This window comes from Jaculus jaculus, chromosome 17, assembly GCF_020740685.1.
Source record: "Jaculus jaculus isolate mJacJac1 chromosome 17, mJacJac1.mat.Y.cur, whole genome shotgun sequence".
Taxonomy (NCBI): Eukaryota; Metazoa; Chordata; class Mammalia; order Rodentia; family Dipodidae; genus Jaculus; species Jaculus jaculus.
The window spans coordinates 1,436,154-1,457,383 of NC_059118.1; the positions used below are offsets into that span (position 1 = coordinate 1,436,154).

At 43.0% G+C, this 21,230-nt stretch overlaps 1 protein-coding gene across 1 annotated transcript in view; it reads right to left on the reverse strand.

The window, feature by feature from the left end:
* Positions 1-4,894: 4,894 nt before the first annotated feature.
* The window catches only part of LOC101596631 (zinc finger protein 197), a 36,363-nt gene continuing 20,027 nt past the window's right edge, over positions 4,895-21,230 (reverse strand). Inside the window, 9 exon segments of the mRNA XM_045136493.1 lie at positions 4,895-5,288; positions 5,291-5,399; positions 5,401-5,919; positions 5,921-7,242; position 13,260; positions 14,161-14,286; positions 14,506-14,597; positions 14,899-15,058; positions 18,627-19,100. Of these exon segments, the coding sequence (XP_044992428.1) occupies positions 4,930-5,288; positions 5,291-5,399; positions 5,401-5,919; positions 5,921-7,242; position 13,260; positions 14,161-14,286; positions 14,506-14,597; positions 14,899-15,058; positions 18,627-19,016 (3,078 nt within the window). The 5' untranslated portion in view covers positions 19,017-19,100 and the 3' untranslated portion in view covers positions 4,895-4,929.

Consider the following 21,230-nt stretch of genomic DNA (forward strand, 5'->3'; position numbering starts at 1 on the left):
CAGTAAGTAGCAAAGACAGTATTCTTCACTGAGTTGCCCCGATGGTTAAATTGTACATAAATATAATGACAAAATTAGGCTACTACCTCCCACCTCAATGTGACATTTTAAGGGTTTCTTCATTCAACAATGATTCACTTAAAATTCATTCTAGTCATGACAATCAATAGTCATTCTATCTTACTAAGTTTTCTACATCAACGTCATTTTGTTTTTAGCTGCCTAATAAAGAATACTTATCCTAAAGGTTTTAGCTAATAAGAACAAAACTGGGACTGGGGAAATGCTCAGCCATCAAAGTGTTGCCTTGCAATCAAGGGGACCTACTAGCCAGCCACTCTAGTCGGCTTGGTGAGAGCCAGAAGCAGAGATGCTCTCAAAAGCGGTGGATGGCAACTGAGGAGTAAGGAATATTTGAAGTGTTCCTTTGGCCTGCACACGCACCCATACCCACACATGCACCCCACACACACACATGTACCCACTCTTGCATACACAAACATGCACATGAAGACCATTTTTTGGGACAACTGCTCAGGTGTGCAATTGCTGAGGGATAGTGAGTGTATTCTTGTTTTTCTTTTTCTTCTTTTGGTTTTTCAAGCTAGGCTCTACCTCAGGTTGACCTGGAATTCACTATGTAGTCTCAGGGTGGCCTCAAACTCATAGTGATCCTCCTACCTCTGCCTCCAGAGTGCTAGGATTTAAGGCATGTGCCACCATGCCTGGCTTCCTTGTTTTTCTTTTAATAGTTATTTTCAAGCAGAAAGATATATAGAGAAAAGAGACAGACAGAATGGGTGCACCAGGGCCTCAAGCCACTGTAAACAAACTGTAGATACATGCAAACACCTTGTGCATCTGGCTTTATGTGGGCACTGGAGAATTGAACTATGGTAGTTAGGCTTTGCAAGCAAGTACCTTCAATGCTAAGTGTGTTTCTATCCTCCTACCTCTGCCTCCTGAGTACTCGAATTAAAGGTGTGTGCCACCACACCCAGCTCGGCTCACTTTTTTTTTTTTTTTTTTAAAGAAAGCTCCAAACTGGAGGTTAGGGAGAAGACTCAGTGGGTGATATCAGGAGGCAGAGGTAGGAGGATCACCTTGGGTTCGAGGCCACCCTGAGACTACATAGTGAATTCCAGATCAGCCTGGGCTAGAGTAAGACCCTACTTCTGAACAATATCATTTACTACACAAGCACAAGGATCTGCATTTGATTCCCAGTATCCATATAAAAAGCTTGTGTGGGGCTAGAGAGATGGCTTAGCAGTTAAGGTGCTTGCTTACAAAGCCTAAGGACCCAGGCTCAATTCCCCAGCACCCATGTAATCCAGATGCATAAGGTGGTACATGTGTCTGGAGCTCATATGCAGTGGCTGGAGTCCCTGGTATGACCATTCTCTCCCTCTCTCTCTCTCAGAAAAATAAAGAAAGTAGTATATGTGTGTATGTATGTATATATGTGTGTGTGTGTGTATTTATATTTATATTTATATTTGCAAGAAAGAGAGAGAGAGAGAATAGGCACACCAGGGCCTCCAGCCACTTCAAACGAACTCCAGATGCATGCGCCACCTTGTGAATCTGGTTTACACGGGTTCTGAGGAAATGAACCAAGGTCCTTTAGCTTTGCAGGCAAGTGCCTTAACCACTAAGCCATCACTCCAGCCCTTTAAAAGCATTTTATTTTCTATGAGAGAAAGAGAATGGGCACACCAGGGCTTCTAGCCACTGTAAACAAACTGAAGCATGTGCCATTGTGTGAACCTGGTTTACTTGGGTACTATGGAATTGAACCTGGGTCCTTAGGCTTCACAGCAAGCACCTTAATGGCTAAGACATCTCTCCAGCCCTAAAACAACTTTCAGGACTAGGGCTAAGGGGAGAACTCTCAGATGACATCAAAAGCATGCTTCAGCTAGGCTTGCTAGTGCTTTTGAGGCCAGCCTGGGACTACAGAGTTCCAGGTCAGCCTTGGCTAGAGTGAGACCTTGCCTCAAAAAAAAATTTTTTTTCATTTATCATGATTGTGTCACTTTTATATTACTAGTAGATAGACAAAAAAAGCCAGGCATGGTGGCACACACCTTTAATCCCATCACCTGGGAGGCAGAGGTAGGAGGATTGCCGTGAGTTCGAGGCCACCCTGAGACTACATAGTGAATTCCAGGTTAGCCTGGGCTAGAGCAAGGCCCTACTTTGAAAAACCAAAAATTAAAATAAATAAGGTGGAGGGGGTATGAAAATGATACCCAACACTGACTTTTGGCCTCTACATGCACACATGTACACTCACACATATATACTCATGGGCACACCACACATATGACATACATGCCTAAAAGCATGCATGACTGGTTCATAGTCATATAGTATCTGCCCCAAAATAGATTCTTTTTAAAATTTATTTATTTATTTATTTTAGAAAGTGAAAGAAAGAGGCAGAGAGAAAGAGAGAAAAAGGGCACAGTAGGGCCTTCAGCCGCTGCAAATGAACTCCACACGCATGCATCACCTTGTGCATCTGGCTTATGTGGGTCCTGGAGAATTGAACAGATGTCATTTGGCTGTACAGGCAAACACCTTAACTGCTAACCCATCTCTCCAGCCCCCATAATAGATTCTGTAATTGGTTTCATCATAACTTGAAGGTCTTGGCTCTGTTAAAAAGATACATGGAGCCAGGTGTGGTGGCATATGCCTTTAATCCCAGCACTCAGGAGGCAGAGGTAGGAGGATCGCCTTGAGTTCAAGGCCACCCTGAGACTACATAGTGAATTCCAGATCAGCCTGGGCTAGTGTGAGACCCTACCTCTGAACAAACAAACAACAAAAAGCTATGTGGTAAATGAAGTGTGGGAGTGATGTTATTAGTAAGAAGCTATCATATGGTATTAACAACATGTTCACTAGAATTGATGACAACTGTAGCAGTGGTCACAAGAGCTGCTGATGGGGCTGTGGATTCCCCCACGAACAAGGAAAGCAACAGTGGCCTGTCTTTCCATGTAATGCTCTACAGCTGTTTCACACTTACATATTTAAAAAGAAACTGCTCTCCTTGGAAACAAAGTTAATGGTCAGCTATATTATTCTTTTCTTTTTTTCGTTATTTTTTTGAGGAAGGGTCTCACTCTAGACCAGGTTGACCTGGAATTCACGCTGTAGTCTCAGGGTGGCCTCGAACTCATGACGACCCTCCTCCTCTGCCTCCCGAGTGCTGGGGATAAAGACGTGTGCCAATGCTCCCAGCAAACTTTACTTTTTAAGTCTTTAAGGGTTCTAAATTCTGAAAGTAGCTGTCCACTGTACTTTCTCTTACATAAATGATTTTGTTAAAATTTTATTTCTTTGCAAGCAGAGAGATAGAGAGAAAAGACATACAGACAGAGAATGGGCACACCAGGGCCTCTAGCCACTGAAAATGAACTTCCGATGCATGTGTCCCTTGTGCATCTGGCTTTTGTGGGTCCTGGGGAATTCAACCTGGGTCCTTTGGCTTTGCGGGCAAATACCTTAACCACTAAGCCATCTCTCCAGCTCATATGATTTATTTTTGAAGCTCCTGGAATTCCCCTCACTCAAATCATTGATTTGACAAACACACATTACACTATAAATTCGACCATACCTTTTATCCAACTTTATTTACAACATATTTCACATATTTTCATGAAGATCCTTTCACTTACCCCTAACACCCTGTGAAACAGGCATTATGTTGAGAGTTAGAAGCTTAGAGCCAGAACCCAAACCCACATCTCTTTTCTGTTTGTTTGTTTATTTTTATTTATTTGAGAGCGACAGAGAGAAGGAGAGAGAGAGAGGGAGAGAGAGAGAGAGAGAGAAAATGGGCGCGCCAGGGCTTCCAGCTACTGCAAACGAACTCCAGACGCGTGCGCCCCCTGTGCGTCTGGCTAATGTGGGTCTGAGGTAATTGAGCCTCGAACCAGGGTCCTTAGGCTTCACAGGAAAGTGCTTAACTGCTAAGCCATCTCTCCAGCCCAAACCTACATCTCTTGATTCTATATCCAGTGCTCTTCCCAGGCTGTTCTCAAGCAGCAGATTCTTACCCACCCACTTCCACATTTCACACGTCTGGATCACACTGTCTGTATAGATGTTCTGTAGAGTTGATTTTATCTTTAAAATATATAATGCAAGTATCTTCAGAAGCAATGCACACTTTTGAAATACAGAAAATTGTTTTGCTACCATGTACAATTATACCATTACATTGTATAAAATATAAACTTGGTTTCTTCAGTCTTCAAGTGCTCCAGAGTCATCACAAAATACCCTGGACCAGAATATCCTTGGACTAGAATTCAGGTTTTTTTAGACTTTGAAGTCTAGATTCCTTAAAAGCATGACCATGAGTCGTCACCACCTCCCCTCCTCCGTTTAGGAACTATCATCATCCTCCAACAGTTACTTCAGTAAAATTCTATTTCATCTTACATATATTTTTTTCTTCTTTATGGTGCTAGGGAACCAAACCCAGATTTTATTTTTTTCTTGAGGTAGGGTCTCGCTCTAGGCCAGGCTGATCTGGAATTCACTCTGTAGTTTCAGGGTGGCCTTGAACTCATGGAGATCCTCTTACCTTGGCCTCCAATGTGCTGGGATCAAAGGCATGCATCACCATGCCCAACTTAAAACCCAGATTTTCTAGGGCTGGAGAGATGGCTTAGCGGTTAAGCACTTGCCTGTGAAGCCTAAGGACCCTGGTTCGAGGCTCGGTTCCCCAGGTCCCGCGTTAGCCAGATGCACAAGGGGGCGCACGCGTCTGGAGTTCGTTTGCAGAGGCTGGAAGCCCTGGCGCGCCCATTCTCTCTCTCTCCCTCTATCTGTCTTTCTCTCTGTGTCGCTCTCAAATAAAAAAAAAAAAAAAACCCAGATTTTCTACTAAGCCCCAGCTCTATACTAGATTTTCTGAACCTCTATCTTGAACTCACTGGTACTTTGTAGCTGAGATAATTCTTCCACAGTATGGATTTTGTGAAGATGAAGGTTTGAAGTCTGCAAGAACTCTTTTACAGACTTACATCCACAAGGTTTTTCATCTGTATGAACTTTATGCTGTACAGTAAGGTTTTTACGGTGCCTGAAAGCTTTACTGCAGTCATTACACCCATGGGGTTTGTCCCCTGTGTGGATTCTTTGGTGGCCAGTCAAATTCCTCTTAGAAGTAAAAGATTTTCTACATGTCTCACAGTCATAAGGTTTTTCCCCAGTGTGCATTTTCTGATGTACAACAAGGTTTTTATTCTGGCTAAAGTCTTTCCACACTCACCACATTTATAAGGTTTCTCTCCAGTGTGGATTCTTCGATGTACCATAAGATTTCTACTAGAGCTAAGAACTTTTTTACATATATGACATTCATAGGTTTTTTTCTCCACTGTGAAATCTTTGATGCTCAATAAGGTTTCTGTTGTAGGTGAAGCCTTTCCCGCACTCATTACAAGCATAGGGCTTCTCACCAGTGTGGATTCTCTGATGGGCTATCAGGTTTGAATGGTAACTAAAGACTTTCCCACAGTCACTGCATTTATAAGACTTTTCCCTAGTGTGAATCCTCTGATGACCAACTAGGCTTTTCTTCAGAATGAAGCACTTGCCACATTCGTTGCACTCATAGGGTTTCTCACCACTGTGGATTCTCTTGTGCTCAATGAGGTTTCTGTTTGAACTGAAAGCTCTCCCACACTCGCTACATTCAAAGGGTTTTTCCCCAGTGTGGATTCTCCGATGTACCAGCAGGCTTGAGTTGTAACTGAAAGCTTTCCCACAGTCCTCACAGATGTAGGCTTTCTCTTGGGTGTGCAGTTTCTGATGGCCCATGAAACGTTTGCTCATAATAAAGGTTTTCCCACACTCTCCACATTCATATGGCTTCTCTCCATTGTGGAGTACTCTCATGGTCAGTAAGGTTTCGGTTGGACCCAAAGACCTTGCCACAGACCTTACACTCATGTAGATTCTCTCCAGTGTGGAACCGCTGATGTAAAATGAGACTTTTCTTCAGAATAAAAACTTTGCCACATTCAGTACACTCATAGGGTTTTTCTCCATTGTGGAGTCTCTGGTGGTCAAAAAGGTAAGCACTCTGAGTGAAGGCTTTCCCACAGTCAGTGCATTTGTACGGCTTCTCTCTGCTGTGCACCTTCTTGTGGTCAATGAGGTTTGACTTTGAACCAAAAACTTTCCCGCACTTTTTACAACCAAACGTTTTCTTTTCTGTATGGACTCGTTGGTGTAAGAGGAGGCTTTTACTTCGAATGAAAACCTTTCCACATTCTTTACATTTGTAAGGGTTCTCTGCACTGTGGAGTCGCTGGTGATCAACGAGATACGTGGTCTGAGCAAAGGTTTTTCCACACTTGTCACATTTATAGGGCTTTTCCCCAGAATGGATTCTCTGGTGCAGAATGAGGCTCTTCTTCAGAACGAAAGCTCTCTGGCACTTGTTACATTTGTAAGGTTCTTCTCCCTTGTGGAGCCTCTGATGATCAATGAGGTGAGCATTCTGGGAAAAAACTTTCCCACACTCATTACATTTATAGGGTCTCTCCCCTGAATGGCGTCTGAGATGAATGATCAGGCCTGAGTGCCTATAGAAACCCTTCCCACACCCCTTATATTTATAAGGTTTCTCCCCCGTGTGGATTATCTGGTGGTTTAGAAGGTAAGCACTTTGAGAGAATGATTTCCCACATTCACTACATTTGTAAGGTTTTTCCCCAGAATGGTTCCGTAAGTGCATGAGAAGGCTTGAACGCTGATTAAAGCTCTTTCCACATTCCTTACACTTATAAGGTTTCTCACCAGTGTGGATTCTCCGATGGTTTACAAGATGGGAGATTTTATTAAAATGTTTACAACATATATCACATTTATAAAACTTCTTTCCTTCAGGATCTATTAAACTCTCAGAAACAGCTGAATCTAAAGTCACATTTTCTTCAGATTCCCTCCATTTCTGGCCTTGTATTTCTGGTAGAGTCCTTTTCTTCTGTTGTTTACAAGAGGACCTTTTTTTCACTGAATCTAGCTTTTCCCCTGTTTCACTTTTCCACTGACTTTTCAAAACTTGTCATTAACACTTTTCCTCACAATCAGTAACTTTGGGAGCACTTCCTTGGTGTTGTTTCGATGCTCCTTTCTGAGAGTCTGCTGTCTGAGAAATACTCAACTTCAATGTAATGTCCTCATTCTCAGTCATGGTCTCCCATTCTGGTAAAGGGAATTATAAATGCAAATGTTACCAGGTTATGTTTGCAAGATTCTTTTTCTAGTGCTAGGATCAAACCCAAGGCCTTGAGTATGGGAGGCAAGCATTCTGCATCCTCAGCCTTTGGTTTTCTTTTCTTTCTCTGCCCTCTCTTGTTTATTTTTTTTAGGTTTAAATTATTTTATTTATTTATTATTATTATTATTATTATTATTATTATTTGGTTTTTCGAGGTAGGATCTCACTCTAGCCCAGGCTCACCTGGAATTCACTATGTAGTCTCAGGGTGGCCTTGAACTCACAGCAATCCTCCTACCTCTGCCTCAAGAGTGCTAGGATTAAAGGTGTGCACCACTATACTCAGCTTTAAATATTTTTTATTTTTGTTTATTTATTGGAGAGAAAGAGGGAGAGGGAGAGTGAATGCGAGAGACAGAGAAAGAGGGAGAGAAAGGATGCACTAGGACCTCCAGCCACTGCAAACAAGCTTCAGATGCATGCACCACCTTGTGCAACTGGCTTATGTGGGTCCTGGGGGATTGAATCTTGGTCCTTTGGCTTTGCAGGCAAGTGCCTTAACCACTAAGCCATTCCTCCAGCCCCAATTTTTATTTATATTTATATAAACAAGATTTAAGTTTTGTGCTGGGCATAGTGGTGCACGCCTTTAATCCCAGCACTCAGGAGGCAGAGGTAGGAGGACTGCCATGAGTTCAAGACCACCCTGAGAGTATATTGTGAATTCCAGGTCAGCCTGAGCTAGAGTGAGATCCTACCTCAAAAACAAAGAAACAACAAAAAGCATATGCAATTTTTTTTATACAACACAACCATGTTTTAAGATATGCATGACCACCTTGACCTGCTTTCATGGAGCCTTTTTATTTCTTTCTTTCTTTATTTATAATTAACAACTTCCATGATTGTAAACAATATCCCATGGTAATTCCTTCCCTTTCCCCATCATGAAGCCTTTTTTCTTTTCTTTTTTTTTCCAGGGAGGGTCTTGCTCTAGTCTAGGCTGACATGGAATTTGCTATGTAGTTTCAGGGTGGCCTTGAACTCTGGATGATCCTCCTACCTCTGCTGGGATTAAGGCATGGGCCACCACACCTGGCTTTATGAAGCCTTTTCTAGCAACTCATAGAAGGCCTTTTTTCCCCTTAAAATGGAATTCCCTCCAATGAAAATGGCAGAGGTCATAGCCAATCTGCACCCAATATAAAAATCCTATTTTCCATGCCCCAGTCTCATTTTGTTTGTTCCTGAAGTTATTTCTAGGAATCACATTGATTGCAGAACAGAGAAACTGCTTATATTGGAGGCAGGATGATGCAATCTTCAAATATGTAAGCATAATATGGTTTATCTTTTGGAAAGTAGAGATAATTTATTCATTCTCATTTTCTTAGAAATGCTACCCTTTCTCCCATTTAAAGTATTAAACCATGGCAGAGTAGCTTCACCTACACAAGGTTGGCAGGCCAAGGTCACCAGGCTTCCTTCCCCTAGGGGATGCCCACAGGCACCTCAGCTCACCCACACCCCCTCTGCCTCTGGCACTAAAGCCAGGGCACTGGACACTGCCTTTATCACTGTTTAGTGGGAAGTTCCGTCCACTGCCAGCACCCTGGACTGCTGCAAAGGAGAAGGTGGGCCCGCCTCGCCTCCTTGTTTGTTTTTGAGAAAGGGTCTTACTATGGAATGCAGGTTAGCCTTGAATTTACTGTGTAGCTGTCTATCCAGCACGTTCTCATACTTACACCCATCCTCCCTCCAACTTCTGAATGATGGGATTACACAGTAGTACCACCATGCTGGGCTCACTGTTTCACACTTCTCCCTCTCTCCTCCCTTCATTCCTTTCTCTCTTTCTCTCCTTTGTTTTTTGGCAACAAAGTTTTGTTGTTATGTAACACAGGCTAGCCTCAAACTTGAAATCCTCCTGTCTCAGCCTTTTATTTTCATCATGTTAAGAAGATGAGAAAAATCAAGTATATGAATAACTGTTAATTGGATAAAAGCAAATAACTAACAGAAAATAAACTCCATCAAAATGCAACTTAATTTTTAGAATTTATCTATAAATTCTCCAGACAGTAGCGATGGCTTAGAGGTTAAAGGTATTTGCTTGCTGAGCCTGTGGACTCAGAATCTAGGCCCGAGGTTCAATTCCCCATACTCACATAATGAAATATGCACAAAATGGCTTATGCATCTGGAGTTTATTTGCAGCAACAAGGAATTGTAGTATAGCCACACACAGTTCCTTTCTTTCTCTTGCTCTCAACTAAATAAATTTTTTAAAAATTTATTTATTTATTTATTTTCAAGAAAAGAGAGTGAAAGAGAGAATGAGTCTGCCAGGTCTTCAGCAGCTGCAAACTGGGTTCAACTCCCCAGTAAAACTCCTTATGTAAAAATATTTTTAAAAAAATAAAATAATTCAGGCCAGACATGGTGACACAAGCCTTTAATTCCAGTATGTGGGAGGCAGAGGTAGGAGGATTGCTGTGAGTTAAAACTAGCCTGGGATTACAGAGTGAGTTCCAGATCCGTTTGGACTAGAGTGAGACCCTACCTCAAAAAAACAAAAAGCAAGCAGGGTTAAAGAGATGGCTTCGTGGTTAAGATACTTACCTGCAAAGCCAAAGAACCCAGGTTCAATTCCCCAGTAACCATATAAAGCCAGATACACAAGATGACACATGCATCTGGAGTATTTGTTTGTATGCTTGCTTTTTGAGGTAGGGTCTCACTCTAGCCCAGGCTGACCTGGAATTCACTATGTAGTGTCAGGGTGGCCTCAAACTCATGGTGATCCTCCTACCTCTGCTTCCCAAGTGCTGGGATTAAAGGTATGTGCCACCATTCCCAGCATGCATCTGGAGTTTTGTTTGCAATGGTGTGTCCAATCTTGCTCTCTCTCTCTCATAAAGAAAATTAAATTTAAAAAACAAAACAGAACTCAGCCAGCATTGTGTTGGATACCTTTAATTTTCAGCACTTAGGAGGCAAAGGTAGGATGATCACCTTGAGTTCAAAGCCACCCTGAGACTACATAATAAATTTCAGGTCAGCCTGGGCTAGGGTGAGACCCTACTTTAAAAAGCCAAAAAATAAAAATAAAAAATAAAAGAAGAAGCCAGGCATGGTGGCACATGCCTTTAATCCTAGCACTTGGGAGGCAGAGATAGGAGGATCGCCATGAGTTCAAGGCCACCCTGTGACTACGTAGTGAATTCCAGGTCAGCCTGGGCCAGAGTGAGACCCTACCTCAAAAAATAAAATAAAATAAAATAAAATAAAATAAAATAAAATAAAATAAAATAAAATAAAATAAAATAAAATAAAATAAAATAAAATAAAATAAGAGCTGCCTGTGGGTAGCACACACTAAAAAAGAAAAAAAAGCAATGAAGCAAAAAAAAAACGAAACAAAACAAAAAACAGAAATTTAAATTTTATTACATAAAAACCTCAGATTTGTGTTGGATTCTGACTTAATTAGATACAAAAGGTAAAATACAGTATGAAGCTTAGAGCAATTCAAATGCTTAAGCACGAGAGCGGAATGTGTAAAAATCAGCAAGATTGGCATGGCGGCTAACACCAGTGATCGGGAACTCAGCACAATAAATGAGGATCACAAGGTCAAGGCTAGTGTGAGATATAAGACGGTATCTAAAGTGAGAGGTGGGGGAAGAAGGGGCAGGCTTTGGCACAGAGACTATCATGACAGCAATTTACTAAAAGAAAGAAATGGCTAGTGACTTACTCTACAGAGGCAAGTGCACTATGAATAAGGACACCAGAGCAAGGCTACACACATGCATCCATACTGAACAACACGAAGACCACTTGGAGCACACGGAAAGAGCAGGTGGGAAGCTGGGAAGCTGGCGCTCTGGGTAAGACACTCACAAGCGGGAGGACATGAGCTCAACTCCAGCGCCCGGGAAGTGTATGCCTGGCCATGCCTGCAACTCCAGCGCTGAGTGGAACACACAGCAACTTTTTGGGTTCTCTGACCATCCAGACTAACCAAACAATGGCAAGCTAGGTTCCATGAGAGACAGTTTCAGGGAATAAGGAGAAGAGCAATAGACAAGAACACTCAATGTCCTCTTTTAGCCTCCACATGAGTGTACATAAGGCACACTAATCTGCACACACTTGCCACACACTACATGCACTCACACACATGCCACACACTACATGCACACACACATGCACACACACCACACAACAAAGCAAAATGCTAACAGTAATTATCTGTAGGTAGTGGAGTAAACATAGGTTTCCTTCTTTCTAATATTCAGTGTTTTCCAAAGTGTACATTTCATTTATGATTTAAAAAAATAGCCAGGCATTGTGGCGCACAGCTTTAATCCTAGCACTTGGGAGGCTGAGGTAGGAAGATCCCTGTGAATTTGAGGCCAGCCTAAGACTAGTGAATTCTAGGTCAGTCTGGGCTAGAGCGAGATCTTACTTCAAAAACAAACAGGGCTGGCGAGATGGCTTAGCGGTTAAGGTGCTTGCCTGCAAAGCCTAAGGACCCAGGTTCAATTCTCCAGATCCCACATAAGCCAGATGCACATGGTGACACATGCATCTGGGGTTCATTTGCAATGGCTAGAGGCTCTGGTGTGCCCATTCTCATTCTCTGTCTCTCTCTCATAGATAAATAAATCAATCAAACAAACAAACAAACAAAAAAGGGCTGGAGATATGGCTTAGCAGTTAAGGTGCTTGCCTGCAAAGCCAAAAGATCCAGGTTTGATTCCCTGGTACCCACATAATCCAGATGCACAATAGCACATGCATCTGGAATTCATCTGCTGTGGCTAGAGGCCCTAGTATGCCCATTTTCTCTGTCTCTTTTTATACCTATCTCTCTCTCTCTTTGCCAAATAAATAAAATATTTTTAAATACTACTTAATAGGATGGTATTGTGTATATCTATCTATCACCTATCTATCTATCTATCTATCTATCTATCTATCTATCTATCTATCTATATCTATATATGTATATATCTATATATAGATAGATAGATTAATGGGGGTGAAAAGGCCCAAAGGGAGGTCAGGGGAAGAGACTGAGTAAAGGAAAGGTGGAGGGAGGGCTAATCAAAATCTAAGAGGATATAAATAAATCATATGGAATATAGAACACTCAGGAGCCATAGATTATTGCTAGAAAATTTTCAGTGCCAGAGATGGGATACCTTCCAGTGAGTTGTTGGCCAGGGAGGTCCCTGATACCCCCAAAACATTACAGGCCATTGCCGAGGCCCTTGGTTTCCCACCAGGAAAAGATGGTAAGACCCTGTTGCTGAAGACTCCCCATACTTGGGCTGCAAGGCCACTGAGAAATCTTGCTGGAACGGAGCTGATAACCTCCTCCATGTAGACCAGATGACAGAAAACTGGAAAAAGCCATTCTGCATGCAGTTCAATGGGAGAAAGAGAAATCACCAGTGAAGATACTCAACAGTGGACACTGCAAGCCTTATAATTGGCCAGCCAGGCCAAATGAGCCAATGGGTGCAACAATGGCACATCTGTCATGGTGAAAACCAACTGGGACTGAAGAGATGGCTCAGCAGCTAAATACACTTGCTTGCAAAGCATTATGATCTGGGTTCAATGCCCCAGTACCCATGTAAAGCCATAGGCATAAGTGGCACATGCATCTGAAGTTCATTTGCAGAGGCAAGAGGCCTTGGCATGCTCATACTAATTCACTCAATCACACACTCTCTCTCAAATAAATACAGAGAATATTAAAAAAGCAAAATTGCTGACAGAAAGCTGGAAGAAGCCATTCTACATGCAGTTCAATGGGAGAAAGAGATACCACCAGTAAAGATACTCAACAGTGGATACTGCAAGCCTTATAATTGGCCAGCCAGGCCAAATGAGCCAACGGGTGCAACAGTGGCACATCTGTCATGGTGGAAACCAACTGCCCTCCAATTGGACTAGAGTCCCACTCCAAAGGAGGGAATACAACCCTGATACTGAAAACTTAAAACAGGGGTAGTCATGAGCCCTAGGGGTGTAACATCTGCTGATGTCTGGATAAGTGTATATACTATGCTTATCAAACTGCCCAGTAAGCACTTCTCTTAATATTCATACACTTATATATATTTTTTAAATTTTTTATTTATTTATTTGAGAGTGACAGACACAGAGAGAAGGACAGATAGAGGAAGAGAGAGAGAATGGGCGCGCCAGGGCTTCCAGCCTTTGTAAACGAACTCCAGACGCGTGCGCCCCCTTGTGCATCTGGCTAATGTGGAACCTAGGGAACCGAGCCTCGAACCGGGGTCCTTAGGCTTCACAGGCAAGCGTTTAACCGCTAAGCCATCTCTCCAGCCCTCATACACTTATATTAATGCTACTCTCACTTTGGGTAGTGAATCTTCTCTTTTCAGATGGCAGTGACCTTGGGATGACTCAGAAGGTATCATGGTGCTGGAAAGAAGTGACTAGAGTACCGAGTAACATCTCGATCACACCTTCCACGGCTCAAGGTCTAATGCAGAAGAGGTGGCAGAAAGAATGTAAAAGCCAAAGGAAGGGTAGGACTCCTTACAACATGTTCCTTCCAGACACAAAATGGCCTCAATATCCATGACCTCATAGTGCCTGACACTACCTACACAAGACCATCATAAGAGGAGGGAAAGATCATGACATCAAAATAAGAGAGAGACTTATTGAGATGGGGAGGGGATATGATGGAGAATGGAATTTTAAGGGGGAAAGGGGGAAGAGGGAGGGTATTACCATGGGTTATTTTTTATAATCATGGAAAATGTTTTAAAAAATTGAGAAAAAATAAAATAAGATTAAAAAAATAAGCAAAATTAAGGAGCTACAGGTGAAAATATGGGAAGAGAATTTACCTAGGGAGTTACATTCCCATAATTCTCCAGCATCACATCCCAGTACAAGGCCCTCTGAATTGGGCCCAGACATGCCCATTCCTCATTAGTGAAGCACACGGATGCCTCCTCAAACATGACCAGCTCCTGAAACGACAGCTATGGGTGAAATCACCAAGACAGTCCCCAGGGAAAGGTTCCTTTCACCTCAAGGGAGGCCATGGGATGAGAGAAGAAAACAGGAAGTCAGACATTAAGAAGGCTCCATGTGAAGACTATCTTCATAGCATGGGCTCTGAGGCACAGATGGAATCTGACAGGACACCCCGGTGTGTGGAATAATCAGGAAGGTGGATGCAACCTTACCTGGGGCTGGGCTGTTAGGAGCATAAGTGCCATCAGTTGATTTCTTGGATTCTCCTCCTGGGAAAGAACAGAGGCTTTGGGAACAGGAGAATCTACAGAAGGAGAGTAAGTGGCACATAAGGTTACTGCTACTCTTGCTTTCTGCCCAAGTCTAACAAGTCAGGAACCCCACATCGTCCAGAACTCCCAGGCCCAGGCAATGGTGGCTCGGTCAGGTCCGGTAGACCTCTTCTGAGTGATTTCCATGTGCACAGCTGGGAGAGCACAAGCGGACAGAGGTCAGAGGGTCAGGGAAGAGCAGAAAGAGATTGCACTGCAAGGGATTCCCACACAGGACAGAAGAAGCAACTCCTGCAGCGAGGCATGGCCACAGGCAGGATCCTGGAGAGGTACCTTGTGGCAGATCCTGGAGGCTGAGCGCCCCCGGGTCAGTGAGAGCCCTCAAGAGAATTTCAGCCGGCAAGAGGCTGCGGGGAGATGTGAGAGGAAGTGCTGCTCCGGGAGCATCTGCACCCTCCTGCACAGTGTCCTGGACCTGGACAGGAACCGGAACCTGGAACCAAGCAAAATAAAAGAAGCTGGCTCCTATACCTTCAGAAAATAGACTCCCGTGACTAGCACGAAACTCTTTCTGTTCTTAGTCTAAAACTGTGAGATCACAAAGACCCACCTCAAGTGTCAAAGCAGCAGTGATGCCTTGCTTGAGCACAGTGGAGCCCTCCAGCCCCACTCATGGTACTGGTGACCACAACCAGTGGCAACAGAAGCTAGACTGGGTGTGCGTTAAGGGAGGGCGCAGATGTAACAAGCACTAACTAAGAACATGGATTTAGCTTCAGACCAAGTTTCAGACCAGACTTGGGTTCAATCACATCTCTTCTACTTACTTTATAAGCCTTTTTATCCTCCTGGTCCAATAAAAGTAACACAGGAAGCCAGACATGGTGGTGTATTCTTGTAATCCTAACACTTGGGAGTTTGAGGCAAGAAGTTTCTCTCAAGTATGAGGCCAACCTGGGCTACATAGTGAAATGCCCTCTCTCTCCCCCCACCCCTCTCTCTTTGGTTTTTCAAGGAACCCAGGCTGACCTAGAATTCACAGTGATCCTCCTACCTCTGCCTCCCAAGTGCTGGGATTAAAGGCATGTGCCTGGATGAAATGCTGTCTCTTTTTAGTATATTTTTATCTCTTTAAAAAAGTATTTATTTGAAAAGAAATATTATTTATTTATTTGAGAGAAAAAGAGAGGGGCAGAGAGACAGACAGAGAGAAAATGGATATGGGTGCACCAGGTCCTCTTGCCATGGCAAACTAACTCCAGACACATGCACCACCTTGTAAATCTGGCTTTAAGTGGGTACTGGGGAAATTGAACTGGGATGGCAGGCAGTGTAAGCAAGCACCATTAACTGGTGAACCATCTCCCCAGCCCTCTCTCTTTTTGCAAAAACATTTTTTTTAAATTTATTTGAAAGAGAGAAAGAGGCAGATAGAAAGAGAGAAAAGCATGGGCATGCCAGGGCTTCTCCGGCCCCAGCAATCGAACCCCAGATGCATGTGCAACCTAGTGCATCTGGCTTTCATGGGTCTTGGGGAATCAAACCTGGGTCATTTGGCTTTGCAGGCAAGTGCCTTAACTGCTAAGCCATCTCTCTATCTCTTTATTTTATTTTATTTTTTAGCTCTTTTTTACATTACTTTTATTTATTTATTTAACAGAGAAAGAAAGAAAGAATGAGAATGAATGGGTGTGCCAGGGCCTCTAGCCACTGCAAATGAACTCTAGACGTGTGTGTCCCCTTGTGCATCTGGCTAATGTGAGTTTTGGGGAATCGAACCTGGGTTCTTGGGCTTTTTATGCAAATGCCTTAACCACTAAGCCATCCCTCCAGCCTTCTTTTTATATTATAATATTTTATTTATTTATTTATTTATTTATTTATTTATTTATTTATTTATTTATTTATTTATAAGACAAAGAGAAAGAGGCAGGTAGAGATAGAGAGACAATGGGCACACCAGGGCCTCTAGCCACTGCAAACCAACCCCACAAGCATGCACCACCTAGTGCATTTTGCTTTACGTGGGTACTGGGGAATGACACTCCAGTCCTTAGGCTATAAAATTCTGTATTTTTATAACTAAAACAAATAAGCCCATCCATGATGGCACTGCCAAATTTGAGTTATGGTTCAGACTTGTTGGGAGCTATGAGCCTAACCTCGGCCATGTTGACAGGAACCACCATGTTGTGAGTTAAGTTTCTATTTTCTCATCTAATGATCTATTACCAGAAATGAAGAAACTGTTACACCTGGGTGATAGCCTCCCCCCGGTGCTGCCAGTAATTGATAAAGAAACAAAGAAATTTCATTTAGCCAGTAACCCTGTGATCTCTGACCTGAATATGAATCCTTCCCCTTACAACCCTATATAAACCTATGTGTAAAAATAAAATTTTGAGACCTTGACAAACACCTAGCTTGGTCTCCTTCTTGTGTCTGTTTGCCTTTTCCCATTCAGGTTTACTTCCCCTCGGGTCTCTGTTGTTCCCCCACTGGCCGGGGCACAGACTTACATACAAATGTCTCTGGTGGGCTACAGACCAAAAGAAAGTAATCTCTGAATAAGATCAAAATTCATGATATACTTGCATAGAATATCATAGCAAAACATCATTTTACATAGTGCGTACATGCTTATGTTAAAAAAAAACTCACACACAGGAGAGGCTGTACAAAGTTCCAATTTAAAGGAGAAATAGTATTGGGGAGATGGCTCAGTGGTTAAGGCATTTGCCTGCAGAGCCTAATGACTCATGTTTGATTTCCCAGTACCCACATAAAGCCAGTTGCATAAAGTGGCACAGGCACCTGGAGTTTGTTGGCAGTAGCTAGAGGCCCTGACATGCCTATTCCCTCTCTTTCACCTTGCAAATAAATAAATAAAGGACAAGGATATAAAATCCTCCCAGAGGTAAATATCTCAGCCTAATCCCTTGCCTTACAGGATCCCCAGTCAAGGGTGCCCATGGAACGTGTTACTAGACTTGGAAAGTCCATTTCCTTTCCTTCTTTCTTCCCCTTCCTTCTTTTCCTTCCCCTTTCTTTTCCTTATTTTTTTTTTTCTTTTGGGGTTTCTTTCTGAAACAGAATCTCACTATGTAGCACAGGCTGGCATGCAACTCATAATGTAGACTAGGCTAACCTCGAACTTGTGGTTACCTTCCTGCCTAAGCCTTCCAAGAGCGAGAATTACCTACACGAGCCCCACACCAGCCTGCAAAAGCACCACTCTTGCTATGCCACTTCCTTCTATGCTCTGGACTTACATCACTACTCAGATCCAACTTACGTTTCTGTTTTGGAGAGCATAAAAACACAACCCACTTTGAGGAGCTGGATCAAAGTCAGCATGAGGGAGCCTCACTCTGGGGACAGAGTGGAGTCAATGCTGTGTGCTGACTGTCAGCTGAGCTCAAAGACCTTAATCATAAATCCACTTTCTGCAACTTGACTCGAAGAGCTCACTGAAGACTTAGTAGCCTTCCCTGAAAACTAGAGAGAGCTAAAGAGTTAAAAACTCTCCCCAAGACTAGCAAGCAATAAAAAACTTCAGACGCATGCCCATGACAGGCATTGACATCCACTCCTGAATGATAAACTAAACTTCCCTTAGCTCGGAAAACCTCGCAGAAACAGAAACTGTCTGGTGGGATATCCTCCTGAGACAATTTGGCTAAAAAGTTTATTCTGAGCAAGGACATGAATAACTACAGTTCCTTATCTACTTCCCTTGGACCTGCAGCTGGTACAGTCTGTTTTTCTTTGGATCTCCCTTATAAGCTTACACCCCAGCCTGGCCCAGTGCTTCAGCCTCCTTCCCGTGGGAAGGTTGCTGCCCCTCACTGTTGTTTCTAAATAAACAGTCAGTCTGTAGAGATCAAAGTCTGATGTTCTCTTTTGCTTTTCTCTTACACTTTCCTTACACTCATGAACCAGCTTTAGTTAGTGATAGGCTCTAAGTGAGGCATTACTACTGAAAATCACAGGATTACCCATCAGCCCAGCTTCAATTCTTTCCTTCCTTCTACTTGCACCCTATGCCTAGACTCACTCACTTTTGGTGATAGGCCATCAAGATCTTTCTGCAGCTCCTCTACAAGGGCCACAGCCTCCTCGCCACTCCCAGGATGATGGAGTTGCACCCAGGTCCGGAGGTCCCCAGGCAGGATGCTCAGGAACTGCTCCAGCACCAGCAGATCCAGGATCTGAGCCTTGGTGCGAGCTTCTGGCCTCAGCCATCGTCGACAGAGCTCCCTGAGGCGGCTCAAAGCCTCCTGGGGTCCAGATGTCTCATGGTAACGCAACTGTCTAAAATGCAGGTGGGAGGTCTCCCAAACCGAGGAGCTGCTACCGTGGAAGCAGGTTCCCCACTTCCAGATGTCATCCTTTCCTTTCACAAGACCTCCTTGTCTCAGAGCATTGTGGGCCCAACTTTCTCTTGTCATTGTCGTCTTTTGTGCTTTGCTTTCACGTTCTCTTAATTGTTGTTTGAATCTTCCTTAGAGCTTGGAGAACATCATCTGTAAGACCTCAAGAAAGCATTGTTAATATTAGCCTGGAGAAATGACCCAAGCTTTGCAGACCAGAGTCAGCTCCAGCAATAAGATCTTCCTGAATTCAAGGTCTTAGGCTCCACAGAGTATCTCCTCTGACAGAAGCCCCCTGCCCTGGGGATAGAGGTATGACTGAAATGAAACACATTGGTATGCACAAGATGTCTTCCATCAAATTACAATATAGGCTGATTCCAACATTCTAGCAATGGGCCTCTTGGATAGATACTTCTATAGACTAAACAGGCCACCTCACTTATACTCCTACTTAAAAAAACTTGGTACAATAGGGATAACAACAGTTCATACTTTAAAGCGAAATAAGAATTTGATTTCTAAACATGCTTTAATGTTTTTGGTTTGTTTTGTGGTACTGAATCCAGGGCTTCACATTAGGTAGATGTGTTGCCACTGGGCTGTACCTCAGAATACATCCAGGTTGCTGAACAGTGCCTGAAACTGGAACTCAGAGGTTGGTCACCCTTGTGCATCCACTCCTGTGTTCTCAGCTGAGACACGCAACTGTGGCCTCAAATCCCAACACTCAACTAACAAAGAAAAGTTGAATTAGATGTGTGTTGTTTGTAGTAACTTATTTTCTCAGATAACCTTTTTTTTTTTTTTGGAGGGGGTTTTAAGTAGGGTCTTGTTCTACCTCAGGCTGACCTGGATTATTTCATTATGTAGTCTCATGGTGGCCTCAAATTCATGGTGATCCTCCTACCTCTGCCTCCCGAGTGCTGGGATTAAAGGTGTGCACCACACTCCTGGCTCTTTTTTTTTTTTGAGGTAGGGTCTCGCTCTAGCCCAGGCAGAGTTGGAATTCACTCAGTAGTCTCAGGGTGGCCTTGAACTCATGTTGATCCTCCTACCTCTGCCTCCCAAGTACTGGGATTAAAGGCGTGCATCAGCATGTCTGTCTTCAGATAACATTTTAAAAAACATAAATTATGAGATTTATTTTAGGGGGAGTTAGAACCTAGAGGGAAGGCAAGCAGGAAGACCCAAGCCAAAAGATCGCTCTCACGGGGTGGGGTGGGGTTCAAAAAGACTGGCAGAGAGTGAGGTCCTCAGCAATTTAAGATCTTTCACACAGGAAAGCACTCAAAAAAAGGCAAGAAAGTACCCAGACACAAAGAAACTCCCAGCTTGGCTGGGCAGGGGAAGGGGAGACCAGAGAGAGACTATTCCTCACATAGGGAAGGAGCCAAGAAGCTAAGGCCACGAGGCAAGAAAAACTCAGACAATTTTGAACAAGGTATTGCTATATAGAATTTAGGCTTGATGCTCTCTTGGAATCATGTGATATTTAGACATGTTTATTTTTCTAAGTTCATAACATAAACCAGAAAATAATCAGTGTTATTGCTCTGGACTGTGCCCTTCTGGTCCTTTCTGCATACACCAGTTTGCATTATAAAATTCCATGACTGCACTGCTCAGTGATTTGCTTTTCTCACACTGTATGTTGTTCTGTGAGCATATTAATGTTTTCTGTAATTTTTGAATTATGTGACTCAGTCATACTTAAGTAGTTCCCTGCTTGCTAGACATTAAAATTAGCTAAGAAATTTAAAAATTATTTGCATGTGTCTGTGAGTGCGTGAACATACATGGGCATAGCAGGGTCTCTTGCCACTGCAAACAAATGCCCATTAGGCTTTATGTGGGTGGCTGGGAAAATGAACCCCTACCAATAGGTTTGGGAAGCAGGTGACTTGAACTGCTGAGCCATCTCTCCAGTCCCATAGATTATTTCTAATTCTCTCCTACTAAGGCCACAATGATTATCTTTAGGTGTAAATTTTTGGTTATATCTCTGCATGCCCATACACACTTGAGTAAATAAATAATTCTTTAAAAAGCAAAATGTTCAAGAGCTAAGTGATTTTCATATGGCACCTCACCACTTACTGCATGGGAGCAAGTTCCAAACCCAGGGATTCTAATTAAACTCAAAGTAATTTCATCTAACAAGAGACATAAAGTCCAAACAGCTGTTCAGAAACAATGGCTTACACTGCTCATCCCAAGATAAAGGTTCAATTGGCAGGCTGAGAAGAAAAGCAGTACGGGTGAACGCTGTGGCAGGTTGGCAAAGAGTTT